At 41.0% G+C, this 20,069-nt stretch overlaps 2 protein-coding genes across 2 annotated transcripts in view; both read right to left on the bottom strand.

Annotated features, from left to right (window-relative positions):
* ZC2HC1B (zinc finger C2HC-type containing 1B) overlaps window positions 1-6,760 on the bottom strand; it is a 34,162-nt gene extending 27,402 nt beyond the window's left edge. Inside the window, exon 1 of the mRNA XM_054568966.1 lies at window positions 6,733-6,760. Coding sequence (XP_054424941.1) covers window positions 6,733-6,760 — 28 coding nt within the window. The remainder of the gene's footprint in view (window positions 1-6,732) is intronic.
* Window positions 6,761-7,479: 719 nt separating this feature from the next.
* On the bottom strand, window positions 7,480-18,778 carry LTV1 (LTV1 ribosome biogenesis factor). Its single transcript, XM_054568964.1, has 11 exons — window positions 18,587-18,778; window positions 17,465-17,596; window positions 16,397-16,570; window positions 13,592-13,679; window positions 11,454-11,595; window positions 10,837-11,095; window positions 9,753-9,880; window positions 8,680-8,819; window positions 8,352-8,404; window positions 7,959-8,159; window positions 7,480-7,828 (listed from the first exon to the last, which is right to left on the bottom strand). Exons 1-11 carry the CDS (start codon window positions 18,587-18,589, stop codon window positions 7,718-7,720), a joined length of 1,431 nt encoding a protein of 476 aa, XP_054424939.1. The 5' UTR covers window positions 18,590-18,778; the 3' UTR covers window positions 7,480-7,717.
* Between the last annotated feature and the right edge of the window lie 1,291 nt (window positions 18,779-20,069).

Genomic DNA, 20,069 nt, shown 5'->3' with positions numbered 1-20,069 from the left:
TGAGTTTTAAAGAGTTCAGTGAATTTAAAATAATGATACAATATGATCCAATTGAAAAACTAAAATACATGGACTACCACATTCTGAATGACATTCAACTTGGAAGCTTGATTACAAGGAAAGAAAGGGAAAAAACCTGCCTAAGTCAGTTGAACCAAACACGGAGACTAATGAGGTCTGTAGTGTTTGTTACAGAACGCTAAATCACACGGAATGGATGATCACTAGAACCTTAAAGGAATTCTTTGAAATAACCAAAACACCCTTCGCTGGCTGAATGGTTAAGTAAACAGTTATGCATACCCTGGAATATTACTCATCTGTAAAAAGAGAAACTGTTGATACATGCAACAACCTGGATGAATCTCAATGCTGAGTAATAGAAGTCAATTTCAAAAGGTCACATATTGTATGATTCACTTGTATTACATTTTCAAAATGACAAGATTATGGAGTGATTGCCGAGAGGTAGGGATGATTGCGGAAGGAGATGTTGTGATTATACAGGGTAGAATGACGAAGACCTTCAGGTGATGGAATAGTTCTGGATATTGTGATGGTTACACACATATAAAATGGCACAGAATGATAAACACATGTATATTTCTTGGTTTTGATATTGTACCGTAGTTATTTAAGATAACACTTGGGGGAAACTGCATAGAGGGTACATAGGATCTCTTGTAAGATTGTGAAACTTTGTAAACTATAATTATGTCAAAATTAAAAGTTTTAAAAATATCTAGCAGTTGATAAATTGTGGCCTATGGTCCATATCTGGGGCTGCCTGTTTTTGAAGATAAATTTTAGTAGTAAAGAGTCATGCCCATTTATTTGTTTATATAATATATATTGCTGCTTTCACACTACAAAAGCAGAGTTGAGTAGTTGTAACAGAGACCATATGGCTTGCAAAGTCAAAAATTATACTCCTTGGCCTTTACAAAAAAAGATCAGTAAATTTGAATGTAGTAATTAAAAATGATCTTGGGAGAATGCATGGAAAATGCTAATGATACATTATATTTAAAAATAAAGACTATATAGATCTATGTATATATATCTGCAGTAATTACCTCTGAGTTATATGAATAAAAGTGATTCTTTTTCCCACATTTTCAATTTTTCTACAAAGATTATACATTACTCTTTTAAAAATCAGAATAAAAGATTAAAAAAAACCTTGAGCTCCTTTCCCCAGGTGCCAGCTGCCAGTTGGGTGCTCAGTCCTTCCGAGGAAGCTAAGGTTGCGCGAGGGTGAGGCCCTCACTTCCACAGGAGACAGACTAGCACCTACCCACAACGCGGCCTCCAGCGGGGAGTTCACGTGTAGGACCTCGGCCCTCATCCTGCATGACAATGCGGTGACCGTGACGGAGGCTAAGGTCAACGCCCTCATTAAAGCAGCCGGTGTAAATGTTGACCCTTTCTGCCCAGGCGTGTTTGCAAAGGCCCTGGCCAATGTCGACATCGGGGGCCTCCTGCTCGAGGTAGGGCCCCCGGCATGGCGGCCGCCCAGGCAGGGAAAGAAGGCTGTCAGCAGCCTGCCGGTCTCGTGGGCTTCGGGCTGTCTGACTTTTGCAACATGTTCAATAAAAAGCTAAACTCTGAAAAAAAACAAAACAAAACAAAACAAACCCTTTTGATAGAAAAGATCCTAAAACAATGAGTATCAATGTAACCACTGGTATCTTTCCCCCCTCCAACTGGAGTCTTAGTCGATTTTTAAAGTAGCTATTACCTTTCTACATTGGTTTATAATCGTAGAGAGTTTGAAAATGAGGAAAAGAAAGTGATCTGGAAGTGATCAACAGTTTTGTTTAGCATGCGAACAGTGAAAAATAAGCATTCAGAATCTCAGCTCAAAAATTTTATAAGAAGCCTGGAGAGGATTATAGCTGTAATGAAATTGGAAAAAATGTCTACTTCTGACTAGACATTCTCTTTCTCAGCTGGAAGAATGCTTTATAAAAACACCTACTAATTCACATTTCCTTATAAAGGCATGGTAGAGCAGGAAAAAGGAAGATGTTTTTTTCATTCCCTTGTTAGCAAGTCAAAGAACTCTTAAATCCTTTACAATCCAGAACATGCAAACATTAGCAATTTCGACATCTTCCAAGGCCATATGGCAAAGGTGGTGGCATACTGATCTCAACTTATTAACTTATCTCAGGAACATGACTTATGACACGAGAAAAGGAATGAATTAGGATGGCAGAGAGAACACCCCATCAATATTTGTTTTCTCCCAAAGCCCCAAAATACTAAAGTAAACGGACAGGACATAGAGAAACATAAGGACAGGGCAAAGGACAACAATAAAAAAAATCGGAATCTGGAAAGCTGATGGACATGGTAACCAGCTCAGAGGGCTTAAAGGCACAACAAAATCCACTTCCTGGGCAGACAGGAGGAAGCAGCGAGGACCACCCAGCCTGGCCCTGCAGAACCGTTCGAAGTGGCAGGAGCCCCAGTGCAGCACACGCATCTGGGGCTGAGGCGGGGTGGATGGGGAGGAAGAAGAGACTGCGAACATGTGGAGGGTCAGGCGGCAAGTCTCCTCAGAAGATTCTTCAATGGCCTCACTCACTCCAACGCCTGCTGGCTGATGGCCTCTCCCCACCTCGAGCACACGTCTACCCTCCAGCAAGGGCACAAGAGGAGGTCTGTGCAGGAGTGAACACGGGGCACAGCTGAAGGTGCGGGGAGGTAGATGTAGGTACGGGCACACCTGTGGCCGATTCTCAGTATTTGCGGTAGTTACAGTCCAGGACGTCTTTGTGAGCATTAAGGGAGAAAACCCTGGACTTAAGACGACAAGGGGAAACACAGGATTAGATTCCTGTGAGCCTCTGGTCGCAAATCATTACCCATCTATCCATACATACTTTGTTTTATGTTTTTCTGTTTAAAGACGCCTTATTTAAATAAAGATTGTTGATTCAGTAACACTGATGTCTTGGCCAACACTGTACAACTCGTGCCTGAATGCAGCTTATCTAACAGGCCCATTTTCTCCATAAGACATGTCACAGCCTTCCTGGGCTCAGAAACACCTGGTAAGTTCAACAGTGTGCTTGGGGGCCATTTGAAACACTGAAATCACCAAGAGAGAAGTGCAAAAACATGAAAAATGTGACACCCAGGAGACTGAAAAGGACACCTGTTTACAGTAGGAGCTGAAACTAGAAGGCAGAGCATCACTTTGTTCTGCCTGGGCTGGGACCACGCACATCAGGCTGCTCAACGTTTAACTGCACGTCTGTGAACGAATGGCCAAGCAAGCGCCGTGAGCTTCGCTTTGAGCATTATAACCTTTAGTGAGGAGACATATTTGCAAAGAGTGACTCCATGATTAATGAGAATTACCTGCGTATGTACACATACGCGCATATACACATACACGCATATGTATGCATACAATCTAGTGATTAATCTCATAAAGAGTGATGCTGAGAGCAGAGAATACCCCACACCTACCTTCCTCTACTTGACTCACAGGACCCTGCCTCTAGTCCCTCACTGCCAAGGCTGAATAAAGTCTCTGGGAATATATGACTATTCCATGAGGACAGAGCAGACACTGACATTGGGAAGATTCCCAAAGAGCTCATCCAGACCATCCTAATAAAGCTCAGCATCATCAGATGCTACTCATCTGTTTGCGAGTTCTCAGTGGTTTCTTCCTCCAACCTTAATCATGGCCAGAAATGAGTTCCTCAAGATCCGAGGACAGTATCTAGCATGTGAGCCCAAAACAAAGAAAAGCAATCTGAAGGAAAATTAAACTTCTTGGAAAGACTTACAGGAGACATCAAAACCTCAAAGCAAGGTTGAGAGATGAAATTAGGGAACTCTCCCAGAAAGTAAAGGAAAATGACACAGAAATGGGAGAGAAACATAAGCAAGTTGGAGTACCTGTCCAAAAGGTTCTACTCTGAATAATAGGGATTCAAGAGAGATAATGAGAAAACACAAAAAAGGAAATAAAAATAATTTTTAACCATTTCCAGAAGTGAGAAGACATGAGCCCCCTGGTTGAAAGGATGAAAATAGGTCTATAACAATAAACATTACCGTAAAATTTTCAAACAGTGGAGACTAGACATTCTACCAACTTAGAGGAAAAAAAAGTAACATACAAAGTATCAGGGATCGGAACGGTTTCAGTTCCAAAGAGCAAAAATGGAAATGGGACAAATCCTTTAAACTTCTAAGGAAAAATAATCTACAACCCAGAATGTTATACCCAGCCACACCATCCATCAAGTATGGAGGTAGAACACATATATTTCCGGACATGCCAAAGTTTCAAAAAGTTTACATCCCGTGTAACCTACAAGAATTACTAGAGGACGTGCTCCACAAGGTGAGCAAACAGGCAATTCAAGACGGGAGGGAGAAGGGAACCCCCAGGATAACAGCTAGGCACTAGAACAAGCAAGCTGGCAGTCCAGGGTGGAGGTGTGTGATCGAAGACACAGACATGTTGAAAACTGTCATGCCCCAAGATATTCAGCGTCTTTGTAAGTGGAGAACAGTTAGGTCCTCATGTATCTGGCTCCCATTGTTCCACGCTGGACTTGTTTGAGCATGTCCCAATGAAATGCTTGCTCTCTACTTCACATTCTGATGTCTCCATTAGCTGAGGATACTCATTTCACTCCACGGGAAGGTTCTACATTGATCTCTTGAGAGATGGAGGTAGGTGATCTTAGAGGCAGAAAATATAAACAAGCATACAACCTTCACAATGTTTCTACAGGAGAATGAGGATGCTCCAACTGTGGTGACCTTTATTCCTTAGGGTTCCCTTATCACTTCGCTCATCAACATCTCCACATGGAGCTCTTGCAAACTCTAGAAGCTGACATCAGACTCAGAGACTATTGTGCCCACCTTCTCAAGGATGCCTTCATCAAATGGTGGCAAACATTGCCTTCACAGAGCTAGATTTACACTTCTCAGGCGTTCAAAACGGAACAAAAGACTGTGTTTAGGGAACACCATATAAGTGAGGTAGTCTACACAGTACATAAGAGAAGAGTGGAATGAAATTGAGGATGGACCCACATGGGACCTGTATATTCTATTTCTTAACTTGAATAGTACATGTTCACTATAAATTCTCCCCTAAGTTTCACAATTAAAATGTGAGGCCATTACAATTGTTACCTTCTCCTGTGTTATCTGGAACAAACAAACAGGAAGAACATAGTAATGCCAACACACAGGAAGAAGCAACACAAGTACTGAAGTATTGACAATGTAACAGTAAAGTTACAAGATGCTAGACAGAATCCTGTCCTTCACTTCAGGTGATTTGATGACATCACAATGGAGGTGTGGATACAATTGTTTATCTCAGGTCATATAAAAATAATGGTCATTGTTTTTGATACTTGTTTTGATTTGTAAAATAACAGTTCTAAAATATATGAAAAAGTGACTTTATACCACTCGTGGTTGGTGCTTAGTCCTTAAGGTAAAGCAAGAAAACTCACTTTGCCCCCTGCCCTTCTTTCTCCTTGCTAATAGTAAGGCTCTTGCCCATTGTGCCCTCTAAGTTAAAGCAATTCTTCTCTGAAAAGTCTTTCCCAGCTATCCCTTCATGTTATATACTACTTACTGATCCTTTACCAAAAGCCAGGCACCATTCTAGCCCCTGGGGATCAAGTGGTAACACAAATTCCCTGCCCCCAGTTTTAGCGAGACTGAAAAAATCTCTCAGATGCCAATAGGTAAGATGAAAAACATAAAGCAGGAAGGAGCATGAAGAATACAGGGGAGGGAGGTGTGTGTTACTTTAAAGCACATGGTCAGGGCCAAGTTTATGGGAAGGTGATAACGGAGTACGACTCGGGGCGTTTCTTTGCAGTAAGAGCACTTCAGGGGGAACAGCAAGTATCCAGAGTCCCATTTCAAGTGATACTTTTATCAGCGACTTGGCATTGGTAGTTGCCTTTTGCTGCACACACTGGCCCCTTCAGCTGATGCAGCCTTGCAGGCACACTCCCCTTGATCACTCTGAACTTCCAGTATTTAGTGCAGAGCTTATGTTAGGTTCCCAACCACTGTTTGTAGATGACTCAAATCATAAAAATTCCAAAATGTTATGAAAGAAATCAAAGTATTGTGTAAGAATTTGATCCCAAGAATAAAGTTAAAAATCTTTAAATCTGGAGGATAACCGACCTAAAGCACAATGTTTCACCAAGACTTGTGGCTTAGTCACATTCTCTTAATTCCAAAAAATGTGATGTGCTAATTTAAACCCTCTGGGTAATGTGCAGCAAAATGACAAGCTCCTGAGGTGAAATTTGAATAGCACCACGTCAAAGTAACATTCCATGTCTGTAAGATTCTTGCGGGTTTTGAGAAACTTCAGTTGACAGAGCTACCAAAATAATGGTCCCTTCTTTTAGGATTTAACACATTCCCAATACTATCATAAACCATCCGACCCCTCCTTTCTTCAGGTTAGCATTTAAATATATTCTCCAGCGTTCCACAATGCTGGGGAGTGTGTATTTAAAGCACTTGTAATGACAAGCTCTTCAGCCAAGTGTTTTCTGTCAATGTTGGTAGAGCACCTGATGCTACTGTTCTTCACAACTTTTAAAACTCCTGCAATGATTACTTAGATTTAAAATTGGTAACATAGAGAACGAGAAAACTCCAACTTTGGAAATGCCATAATCAAACGAATCACAGATGAAGACAGCTCACCTGCTAAAAATGGTTCTGGCCTAGCCATTCTGTTCCCAACTCAGACCAACAGTGCTCACAGATTTCTGTTCCAGAATAGTCCAGATAACATATTAGTCATGGACACATGAACAACTTGACTACTAACAACTTGTCTACTGCAAGGAAGTCACAGTTTACCAAACAATTAACAATTGTGATGGTGTCATTGCTTTAGCCCTGAAAATGTGTAAAGGAAAAAAAGAAAAACCCAACTCATTAAAAAAGCTGGGAGTTTTCAATTATGTATTTTAACCAAGTATAAATAGTTCCAAGCATTAAATAATGTTTAAAAGACAAACTTTCTAATTTAAACGGAATTAACTATTTCCTATTATGAGCCAGGTACTCACTGAAGGCACGGAAGTTTTCTTGATTATTTCTTCTGTTTCCTGTCTTCATTGTCCCTAAATTTCAAAAGCAAGTTATCCAGTAATTAAGGCCTAACAACCTATTCAGTTTTCCCATCCTTTTGAAATAACCTTTGCACCAGCGTCCTACCAGTGGAAACTCCTCAGAAAAACTCTTCCCAATCAGCATTTCAAAATTAGTTTAAATGGGCCACTTTTCTACATACAGCAAATTAAACCACTTAACTACTGAAAAGGAGTGATTTCAAAGAAATAGTTGAGAACATCTGCAAAAGGCAATTGGTACAACCATACAAATAAATGAAAAAGACAACAATTCCACTTAAATGATGAAGACATTTTTATTTAATTTGTCCATACATTTCACTTTCATAAAGTCATTTATTTCACAGCGAATCTAAGCTTATCATATTAAATTTTAAAATATTACAATATTTACAAACTTGCTGGCATAAATACACGTACTGTGCTGTTTTCTTTTCAGTCCATGCCAGTGAAAATGGCAGGCCAGTCCTGTCTCCCTGGAGACCCTCGCTCGCTCTTGAGCACAGTCAGGAGCCCCCAGGGGAGCGCGCCTTACCCTAGACGTTCCGCTGTCATAGCTTCAGACCCTCAACATTCTTCTTCAGGTTCAGCAGCTCCTTTTCCTGCCTTCTTTTCTCCAGTTTGAAGGCTAATTTGTTAGCTTTCTTCTCTACTCTCCGTTCCTGCACGAGAATACATTCATGTTATTCAAATCTTCAAACTGATGCAGACTAATTTTACAAGAGAACATTCCCATGCCTTCCTGCCACCAGCTCTTTATAAATCTCTCGTCTGAGAAAAGTATTTTCTTACCTTGCGCTCTTCTTTTATCGCTTGCTTTCTTGCTCTTTTATCTTCTCTGCTTTCATTTTTAGAGCGTGGCTGCACTGACACTTTGGGCAGATCGCTGTCATTAATCATCTGCATGCGTTCAACTTGCTTTGCTGTGAATCCTTTCTTAGGTAAGACATTGAGAGGTATTCCTGTTTTAGAAGATATTTGGATTTGTTTGGGCTGAAATAAAGATAAAATGGCATTAGCCTTATTCCCCATTCCTATTAAAAAACAGCTCACTTATGACACATTATCGCTGTTTTTCCTAGTGGTGTTGGTAGTCACCAGAGATAAAGTCACTGTGAGGAAATAATCTGCATGCTTCCTGGCCTGCACGGCCTGTTTCAAACAGCTCAGGGCATCAGAACTTACCTTTGGTTCATACTTGATAAGCTGTGGATGGTTATATAAATTTGAGTATGTACCTAAAAAAAAAAAAGAAAAAAAAAATCCTGTATCAAGTAAGTGCACTTTCAAGCTCAGCAAAATAAGAGTTCCTACTGTATTCCCAGCTTTAGTGTTTTTAAAGTTCAAATTAACACTGAAGTCTGTTATAAAGTTTTATATTCTTTATAACTAAGAAATATTTTTCCAAATTATTTTCACAAAATATATATCCTTTCAAAAAGTGTATGTACTTATTAATACTTTAAAATTACTGTTAAACTTTTAGCAGTGAAATGGACCCTAAGATACTTACTACAAATGGATTCACAATCCCACTTCTCCTTGCCTTCTTCAAGAACTACAGTGACAATCTCTTCCTCCTCGGACCCATCAAGTTCATTCACTGGTAGGTCCTGATCCTCGAATGGTTCAAGAGTACTCAATTTCACACAACTTTGGCCAAGTTTTCAAAACCGAAGATAAGGGGGAAACAAAGAACGCCACCCATTATTATACTGTATGCTACTAAACCTGCACTTCAGAAACTATGGATGTAAACAGCATTTTTACAAATCCACATACTCAAGTGTCCTGTTTGTCATTTCCTGTCAAAATTAGCTTTATCTAGCCCTGCCTCTCCCTTCCAGCAGGTTCTGGACATTTACTCTGCTGACAGGAAGGGAAAAATATATCTGCATCTTTGCAATGATGTAACACATTAAACAAAATAGCTGCTTTCCTAAAACATAATCCTTTTTAAAGCCGTGAAAAGCATTAGCCCATCTGTCCCTCTTAAGTATTCAAATAACTCACTCAAAGTATGTAGCTCCTATCCTGCTGCAGAGCTGCATCATGATAGCTGCCACGCGATATCAGACTTTTCTCACACATGTGAACGTCCCATTAGTTTTTCTCAGAGAAATCACCAAATGTGGATGCTGATTCACCAAATACTTGGCTGGAAATTTCTACTAATCCAGCTGGACAGATAAACTCTTATCTTTCTATAAGCCATAAATCTCTACTTCTCAGAACGCCTGGCACATCAGAAAGATTAAGAGTATATATACTTAGAAGTCAAAGAATTCTTCAAAGAGACTAGAAACACCATCCCATTTTCAAGGGGAATGTGACCTTGGACATCCCACTCAAACTGTTTTCCATCTTTACTCTTAGGACAAGTTACAGGGAACGTGGTTCTCAGTATGTTCCCGCCCATCGTTACGTTCACCTTCAGAACTCTTAACATTAAAATGGAGCCAAAGGTTATGGAACATGTTCCATCTTCTTAATATGGAGTCTGACTGGGTGATATTCGATTCACATGTACAATTAGACTTTATTTGAAAATGAAAAAAGGAGGCAAACCAAGAAAAGTCACCGTACTTCTCTGCCTTCTCTTTATAGTAGTCGTTCAAAACTTCCTCTAAGCGATTGCTGTCAACTTGAATGGAACCTTCCAATTCAGCATTATCCAGAGCTCCAATTTCATCATCATCATATTGCTCATAAAACTTGAATATAAAGAGAAAAGATACCAAGATGAATGTATTCAGTAAGAATATAGCACTTAATGCTATTTTTTTACATTAATTTTATTCCTCCCATGAGATCACTACTACCATTAAAATATTAGCAGGGATTCGGCACCCTAAGAGTATGACGGGAGGACGTTCCACCGCCCCGCCCGCCCCCTGCCGGCACTTCGAGGCTGCAAACAGGATGCCGTGGAAGGTGACACTGGAGGAAGGCAGTCACTTCATTTTGCTTGGCGAGCAAAACCCCAGGCAGAAACCTTTACCTCAGAATAGTTTACAGATACTTTCGAATTCATTACTCATGCAAACTACTATACAAATTCACTTCTTTTAAGTTTAGATGATGTTTTCTGTATTATTCAAATGCTGGTCACACTGTCAGGCTTTGTAAGAGAGTAATAAGCAGAGGGTGATGTAACTCCTGAACTGAGGTTACTGCAGTAACAGTTTGCCTATTTCGTTGAGGAAGGATGGAAACCAGTACTAAGCGAAATGTAGTAAAGTTAGAATCTTTGTCTTAGGAAGCCATTTATTCATTCCTCCATCAATCATTTACTGAACAGTTCAAAGTTAAAACTCCGACCACATGTCAGATAATACTTGAGGCCTTGGGATATATTGGTGAGCAAAAACACACACATACAAAAAACTGAAAGAAATGGAATGTTGTTTATGCTCAGGCTAAGGCTTGAGGAAGTAGCATAATCTTGGGGATTGTGATTGAAGAGGTTTGGAATCAAAATGTCAGCATTCTAAGAGGAAAGTCAGGAGTTCTGATGAGCCATCTTCTGACCTATGTGCATTCGTTCCAAAATTAAAGGGGGTCTGTTTTAATAAAAGTTACAGACTGTTTCTGAAGCTGCAACGTTCTAGCTTTGGGTTCCAGTATCATATATTAAAAGCAGTAAAAGATCCTTAATTGGGGACCTTACCTTCTCAAATCTTTCGTCATGTAGGGTCAGCTGTTCATTTCTCCTCATGACTGAGGATGTCATAGAATAGTCAGTAAAGCGACTTTTCGTTTCCTCTTCCCAGAACAAGTGATTTTCTAGGGCCCCGAGAGGCGTTCCCGGGGCTGATGCAGCCTCATCCGACAACGAGCCTACGGAGTCACAGTCCCTGCCATCGCTGCCTCCTGCCTTCTCATCATACACGTCTTCCCACTCGCTGCCATCTTCAACCTCAGGTTTCCTAGAGTCAGAGTCATAAATGCTCTGTCAAAACAACTTGAAAAACAACAGAACCAAATGACTTTACACAAATAAAATTTGAGAGGTTTCAGGGAGGAGTCTTGTTTAGGTGGAACAGCTGTACTGCTTGACCAGTCTGGCATGACTGGAAATATAATGAACTAGCAATCAGGCATCTTAGACTTTAGCCCCACCTACTGATGGTTTGTAAAGAACTGTAGTCTCACACTGTCTGCTCTGAAATACAGAATTCTCAGACTCAAGTCCTGAGATCCTTTTCAAATGTAACATTCTATGGTTTCTATCCTATTAAACCAGCGGCAGTCAGGTTATCCTGCTTTGAAATAAACCACACATACTGTATATCCATTCCCTCTTCCTCTTCTGTTGGTTGATTAGCCTGAAGAATAAAATCATCTTCAAGCAGGTTATCTGGATTATCAAAGTCAAAATCATCATCAAGAGCTGCAACAATGTCAGGATCAAAATCCAGCCGAGGTCCTGCATAAGAAACAAAAATTAAGTTGTAATTCCTAAGAAATCATCAGTCCTTTAACTTAACATAATCTGAGTTCCTATAGTACACCAAAGCATAAAACAATGATTAAGAACTCTAAGAAATTCAGTCTACAGAGGGAAACAGAGATGGATGAATGCAAGAAAATAAAAAAGGGGAAAAAAACCCCTTCCATTACAGATCTACAATATTAAACTCTCTACCTAGCAAAATTCAAAGCATTGACCTGCAGGAAGAAACTGGACTTTAAATTCACCTGTTAGAAATAACGCTCATCTATAAGAAGTCACTCAACAATGTTTAGCCTATTGAACTTTGTCTTTTCAGACTGTGAGATTTTACTAAATTGCAACTTGTTTCTTCAGCTATGTTCTTCTATAAGTAAAACACTACAGAGTTCAAGAGAAAGCTCTGAGTTCAAACTTGTAAACTGACATGGCTTCCAGCACTCCTCAGAATGTGGCTACTGATTCTCCAGCCACATTTCACAGTAACCCTTACCCTTTATTTTAGGCACGCGACATGCGTGCATTACCTACATCCATGCTGTTTTACTTTTGCAGTTTCCTCTGCCCAGAGTGTCCTCTCTTCACCACCCCACCCTTTGTCTGTCTGCTTAACGTATACCTAAGAAATCACCTTAGAATGATTTCCTCTGGGATGCCTTGCCCAACACCCCAAGGCTTATTTGGTGTTCCACCATTTGTTCATTTGTATTGTAATCGTGATTTCACATTTATTGTCTACCTTTACCAACTGATGGCAAATTCGCTGTGGTCAGGGATTATGCTTTATATTGGTTTAACCCAAGACACTGTCAAATAGTGGCAACTCAAAAATCAGTAGGGTAGATTAATAAATTAATGCTACATGGCAAGTGTTGAGGGACTGAGTGAAAGATGGAGAGGGTCAGGGGGTGAAAAAGTACAAATCGGTAGTTACAGAATAGCTATGGGGATGCAAAGTACAGCCAAGGGAATATAATAGTATTGCAATCACTATGTATGGTGTCAGATAGGTACTAGATCTATCGGTGTAATCACTTAGTAAGTTATATAAGACCCAATCACTGGGTTATATACCTGAAACTAATATAATACTGTATGCCAACTGTAACTGAAAAATAAAAAATTAAAGTAAAAAAAAGCTCTCATCACAAGAAAAAAATTCCGTTAACTATGTGTGGTGGTGATGTTAACTAGACTTATTGTGGTAATCACTTCACAATATATACAAATATCAAATTATTATGTTGTATATCTGAAATTAGTGGAATGCTATTATGTCAACTGTATCTCAATAAAAATATTAATCATTGAAAAAAAATCAAGGCAATTTAGAAGAAAATACCAAACATCACTTCTGTGGACTTCTGTGCTTGTTCTAAAGTACAATGTTGGTATTACAAACCAACCAAGAAACATGGCAATTTTTCAGTGTATTTGGAATAGATGGGTAAATGGGACTTCTGTAAAATACTTCCATGCTCTTCGGAGAACTTTCAAAAGCTAACAAATTAAGTAGTTTCAAGATTATACTATATGTATGTAAGGGTAATTGAATATCACTGTTCCCTTTGTAAGAGGTTAGGCCAAGGTTAAAATTCCCCCACTAGATCACCAAAAATAATTTTCCCAGCTACATCTCCCAACTGGGACTTCAAAGCTAGGAATTTGATGGTAATGAAAGAAAAGAGCACTGATCACATGCATCCCTTCCTAATGATCTCTAATCTGAATTCAGACCATCTCACTTGTTTCAACACTATCAGGAACAGAAAAACTCTGTGTTACTATACAGTGGTGGGCAAAAGCAGGTTTACAGTTGCAATACAATAAGCAATACAATAATTGATAAATAAAAATGCAAGAATAACTGTTCCGCATACTGAGAACTATAAACCTACTTTTGCCCACCCATGTGTTTCTTTTTGTAAAACATGGCTCTATCCACCTGGAGGGGTAAAGAAATTATACACACCTGAAACAGGAGCTGCTTTATTTAACAATCCAACGTCTTCCTCAAACTCTGATGCAAACACTGAAGAAGGCAGCTTAATTCCGGTGCTCTTGACAAAGAAAGTACACAAATGGTTAGGTTTACTTAGCAATACCTCTGGACTACTATACAGTTCAAATGTGTTACTCCAAAGTTCATGCCTACCCAGAAGCTCAGAATGTGACCTTACTTGGAAACAGACTCCTTGCAGGTAAAATTAGTTAAGGCGAGGTGATAATGGAGTATGGTGAGCCCTAATCCAAAGACTGGCCTGTTCTTACAAGAAGGCTGTATGAACACGGAGACACACAGGGCAGGACGCCGTGTGAAGGAGGAGAAGACTAGAGTGATGCCGGCGCTTAGTTTCTGACTAGTCATTATGTTTTAATCCATCTTTTCGACCAAAAGGTTAATAACGGGAGGGTGACCACCGCATGTTTTCTGTCTCCAAGCACCTCACCATCTACTCAGTCCTGAGCTGAGCAGCAGCACGAGCTGAGACGCACGCGGTGCCTGGCTCGAGGTCGGCGCGCTGCACCGGGAGCCTCCGAGGAGCCCTGAGCACAGCTGCACACAGCAGCGCACACCTAGCGGGCTGGCATGGCTTCCACACTCAGTTTCTCTGTGGCAGAGATCTGGCCTTCTGCGCAGAGTACTTCTGTACAAGACCGACTTACTAGATATAATTCACATACCATGCAACCCACCCATTTAAAGTGCACAATTTAATGACTTTTGGCATATTACATTACTAATTTTTAAAAAGTGCAGCAAAATACATATGTGGTCTTTTAAAAAGATACTCTCTGTGATTATTTATTCCTGAAATTTAGGGGTTTCAAAAAAGGGAGGATCACCTTGTTTTTTAGTGAATTTACCTTTGGAGACTGTTTTCAAATCTTGAGAAACAGTCAAAGAACCATATCCATAATTAGAGTTTAGGTAGTGATTAAAAACAGGAGTGGAATTCTTTTTATTGGTTGCAGTGATTCCTACATACAGCGGTGGGCAAAAGGAGGTTAAATTACAGCCATTACCAGAAAGATAAATCGTAAGTAAGGACACAAAATAATAAGCCAAAACACTACAAGAATAAATCAACTTGAGAATAAACTGTTTCACGCACTCACAGCTGTAAGCCTCCTTTTGCCCGCCCCGCACAGGGAGTTTGCCCAGCTGCTTTCTACCGCAGCAGACATGTGAAAATCAGGGGTGGCTGACGCAGTACCGATCTTTTGTACTGCCTTTCTGCAATGCCTTACTTTCTGTTATTAGGGCTTCTTCAAGATTTCTAGTTTACTCAATTTTGGTGGCTGGTTACAAATTACTTTAAGGTTAAAAAGAGCACATGGGACTCATCTATTTTTTTACATTGTGCTACAGAAAATCAATGGCAATTTTGTTTTTAAACATGCACTTAACCTTGCAAACATTACTGAAGTGTCCATTTAAGAGCTTTACTCTATTAAAAAGCCAATTAGATGGTGGTTACTTTAATACAACATGAAATAGGGAATAAAAGCTAATCCTGTAGTTGTCAATAGAGTCATCCAGAATAATGTTGGAACTTTTCTCCATTAGACAGAGAACTTGAGCCACTACTGGACGCTCCCTCCTCACTCAGTGCTTTGTAGAAGGAAGTCAGTAAGTACCCTATTATTTATCCAACAGCCCTGGGGAAGAAGAAGGTAAGCTGGTTTACAGGTTTCTGGTTTAGCAGAAATGAATAAACTAGAAATCTTGAAGAAGTCCTAAGTTAGAACAGAAAGTACGGCACTGCAGAAAGGCAGTGCAAACACTGGTACTGCTTAAGCAGCCCTGGATTTGCACATGCAGGGTGTGCAGCCTTACGAGAGAGCCGTGACCTAAGGGGCGGGCGAACAGCTGCAGTTGTCCCCTCTTTCTTTGGGGTGCTGCCCTGAAATCTAATCCTTCGGACTCTTTAAGCAAGAGGCTACAGAATGAAGGAGCTATGATCACATCTCCCCTGAGGGAAAAAGTGCTCAGACCATGACAGAATTACAGAATGAGAAGGAAAAAAATTGGTGTCCCTCTCCCCTTTGAAAATCTCTTCTTTTTTTGTTAATACCTAATAAGGGGATTCTTCTTTTTAAAGTTCCGGTGATATAAAAGTTTCACAGAGAGATGTATGCTAATATGAAATAAAAACAAGCCAACAAAGCCATGCAATGAGGGTATCCTTAATGTAAATAGGAGGAAAAAAACTCAAATTGGTAGCACTAATTTCACATAAATATGTGCTCTCAATTGTATTTATTTTTTAAAAAAGAGTTTATTTGTTTATTTTTAGAGAGGGGAAGAGAGGGAGAGAAAAATCAATGTGTGGTCGCATTCTGCATACCCCCTGCTGGGGACCTGGCCTGCCACCCAGGCACGTGCCCTGACTAGGAATTGAACCAGCAACCCTTTGGTTCGCACACCAGCGTTCAATCCACTGAGCCACACCAGCTGGGGCTCAATTGCATTTAAAAGATAAACTATTAAAGTGCTATCTAACATCACCACACCCATCAAAAGTTCTAACCCTGTCAATAGCTGTCACTTTTAACTGCCACCAGGAAAGAGATGCCCTCCTATCTGCTGACTGCACATCTGTGTACACACACAGACACACACCACTTTCGGTGAGGGCATGGCCTGCCTTTGTGCTCTTCAGATTGACGCCATTTCTAGCCCCAAACAGTTTCGGTGACTTTAAAATGGCGTTTCCCCTCACTCACCCACGTCCCCACTCTCTCTCTCATGTAAATTGTTGAAAAGCCTTACTGAAATTATTGAAGTCTCTTCGTTTTCATTTCTCCTGTTGGGTACGCTGACGGTACTTGTGGGAATAAGCTCCGAGGGCCCAGATGGTTCCTTCAGGTGCTGCAGGTAGTCATAGTCATCATCAAAGAACACTCCATACTTCCTCTGTTCTGCTCGTCTCTCTTCATCATTTATCTAGAATAATAAACACAATGGAATAGTACCTCTTCCAGATTAAGGCACCGGAACCTTCTAATGGGCACAGCTTTCAGAACAGGAGATAGATACCACATGGACATTTTGGCTGATAGGAATGAGACAACGAAGTTTTGACAAATCCAGGAAGCAGAAAACTTGTTAACCAGTGTGCCACATAAAATTAAAATGTAATGAAACAATTCCTCCTTTCACTAGACATTTCTGTGCAACAATTCAAGCCAAGAAACATAAAAACACACAGCAACTTGTTTTATCATGTACTTAGATGATTAGGGAAAGAGTCTAGGAGTTCCTGAAAGATTAAGTACAATTTCTTGTACTTTTATATGCAGAGACACTTCTCAATGTACAACACAGACTTTACTTTAAAGCTGAACAGGCCCAATGTTCCCCAACACTTCTTTTTACATCACCCACACTTAACAAATACACTGACTGATAATCACTAAATCAACCTTTTAAAGGCTCCCTGGCATCTTCTAAAGCTAAAAGGAGTCCCAATGTTTTACGCTGCATGAGATGAGTGACAAGGAGGCAAAATACAGTTCATGGTTATGAAATGAAAGGATGTCAGGGAAAGCAGATAGTGAATACTTGGCTGGGCCCTAAGTAATATCATGCAGTATTGTAGCTGACAGCTTACTAAATATTTACCATTACTCTACAGGATTTGCTTATTGAAACATCTCAAATGAAGATGCTTTATCCTCTTAATAAAAATAAATATGCACAATGTAAAAACCAGCACATTTGCTAAAAATTAAGTCACAGACTTTGTTTCCCTGAAGATCAGTTATCTGAGAATAGCAGCTAGCTAAAAAATTACCAACAGCCCAACTACAAACTTACTGGCTAAAGATCAGCACCTACTTTCTGGGTAGGCAGCAGAACTCTCTGCGGTGCAGTCTCGTCTGCCGCCAAAGGATCTCGCTGGCTCCGATGGACCAGGTGAAAAGACACAGCTTTCTTCTTTTCTATAAAGGGCTTTTTCTTCCTGTGAGGCTTCAAAGGAGAGAATCAGAACAAGCCATTAAAACAGAACCAAAACACCAGTGAATAATAACCATAGGCCACATAGGCACCTTCAGTAAGTTATGTGAAGGATGAATAGATTTTTTTTTGAAACTTACACGTCTAGGGCAGGCAATATCAACTATGTTCTCTAAAATGTATACTTACCTTCCTCCAATAACCATTTATTGGCACCTACTCTGTAGGCAGACCTTGTTATGGGTGCTGGGGACCCAGCATTGGGAAGTCAGACAAGCCCCCATTCCTCTTTTGATAAGCAAATTACCAAGAAAAATGATTTCACATAAAGAAAATAAAACATGATGACATGCAGATGAAGAGTTACTTAAATTGGGTGCTCAGAGAAGGTCCCCGACAGGTCGGCCCAGAATGACAACGAGCCTGCCACAAGAAAATCTGGGGAAGGCAGCTGCAAGCAGGGTACACACTTCATGTCTTAACTAGTACGTGAAACGACAACACAACAGCTGAAGTTAATAAGACTCATCATTCATTTCTATATTTTTATTTCAGTACCCAACCTTGATTTTCTAAAATGAGAAAGCATCATCCCAGTTGAGTAAGTCGCCTTACTTTGGGCAGAACCTCCCTCTCCAAGTTCCCCTCCCCAGAGTAAACTGATGGACAGAAACCGCCCTCTCCGCCCGACCCCGTGAAATCACAGGGTGGTAGGTTTGTGTTCTATGTCACACAGGTTTTCGGACCCCTTGGGGTAAAGGGGAGGACGTTCTCTGATTTCCATTCCCCAGGAAGACTCTTGGCCATGGGAAACACGCTCTAAACTTCAAGGTATGACCGAGCTGGTGGCTATGACCCACACCCGGGCCCTGCGCCGCGAACCGCCTCCCTGCACCTTCGGACCAGCCCGCCCAGGCCCAGGGTGCAGGGACTACTGACACCAGAGACACCGGCTCAGCACACCCAGAGGGCCCCGCCCCCTAGGAAGCCGGGCTCGCTCACCATGTTGCAGCCGCACGGCGCTCACACCGAAGAGCAGCGACTACACTCTCCGAGTCCCTCGGGTGGTGACACGCTACCTCCGAGCTGCCGTCAAGGGCCAGCTCTCAGCGGCGTCTTCAGGCCTAAACACACGTGCAAGCCCAGGAACCGGACGGGAAGTCACGCAGCAGGCCGTGGACATGGGCCAATCGCCGAAGAGCTGAAGGGTCGTGGCCGGTAGTTACGTAGCGCGCCCTCCTCCCAAAGATCGCGAGAAGCTCTTGGGAGGTGGGCTAGTCCCACCCCTGGGGAGGCGGGGCTTTTCTGGCCCAGAAGTAAGGCTGAGATGGGGGAAAGAAATTGGAGGCGCCTCCTCGGCGGTGAGGTGCGAAAGGGGGTTTCTATTTTGGTGAGAACTTGGCTTTTATAGCGCCCTCTACCGAAAACAGAGGCGACGCATTCAGCATCTCCGTCCGTTGTATTCCTTGCCTATTTACCACCGTAAAAAACAGAACAATGAACCGTGTACACAGAAGGTGACTACCCTCTTGGGTATCCGAGTTTTCAGGTTCCCTCTTTGGGCTGGCGCGGAGTCTGTTGCCTTAGCAACAGAGGATCCCAGGGCCTTGCTCTTTTAGGCTGCCCCTGGCATCATGAGGTCTTTATTTTACACCGTTCATGAACTGCATTAAAACGTTCAGTTAATCAAACCCCCAAGACTGTTGACAGTAGAGGCATTTGAATTAATAAAATATATTTAGAATCTCTCGGGTATTTGCACACCTTCTCTTATAAAATGGAAGTAGTTATTGTCTTCCAAGCCCTTCCTCAAATGTTTTAACGTGGTTTAAGCAACAGGCTAGAAGCACGCCCCAGGAGGATTCAGGCAGGTACTGGGGTACTCTCGGAGCTTTTCCTGGGCAAAAGGGAGTGGTAATGCATTCGAAGCAGACCTCTTTTCAAATTGGTGTTTCCCCGTCTCAGTATATAGAGTCTTGCCAATGTCTGAGTTATCTTGGATTGTGTCTTTATGTCCTAACTATTACCATTATATTTATGGACAATTACTCTTCTACAATAAGAATTATAGAAACAATTTAGATTAGGGCCACAGAACTTGTCTTGAGAGAATGCTTTGTAATGGAAATAAATACATGACACACTTTCATGTACCAGACATTCATTACAATTAAGCTTCATGAGAGCAGGTTTAATTCTAATTTGACCTGTTTTTATTTACTACTTTTGTCTATTCTCAGGGCCTAGAATTGTGCCTGGCACATATACTCAATAAATACTATTTGTTTAAATGAAGTAACGTTCTAGTACTGTATCTGAATTATTTTGCTCCTTCCTTACTACAATGTTATGAGAGAGGTGCTATTATCTTCATTATTTTACAAATACTAAAACTCAGGCATAAGAAAGTTAAGTAACTTTCTCAAGGTCACACAGCTAGTCAGATGGCAGAGCAGGGATATAAACTCAAGTCTAAAGACTGGCC

The sequence above is a fragment of the Pteronotus mesoamericanus genome, unplaced genomic scaffold (genome assembly GCF_021234165.1).
Source record: "Pteronotus mesoamericanus isolate MK-2021 breed Mesoamerican mustached bat unplaced genomic scaffold, CSHL_Meso_final contig_20, whole genome shotgun sequence".
Taxonomy (NCBI): domain Eukaryota; kingdom Metazoa; phylum Chordata; class Mammalia; order Chiroptera; family Mormoopidae; genus Pteronotus; species Pteronotus mesoamericanus.
This window is presented reverse-complemented; position numbering and strand designations above follow the sequence as displayed.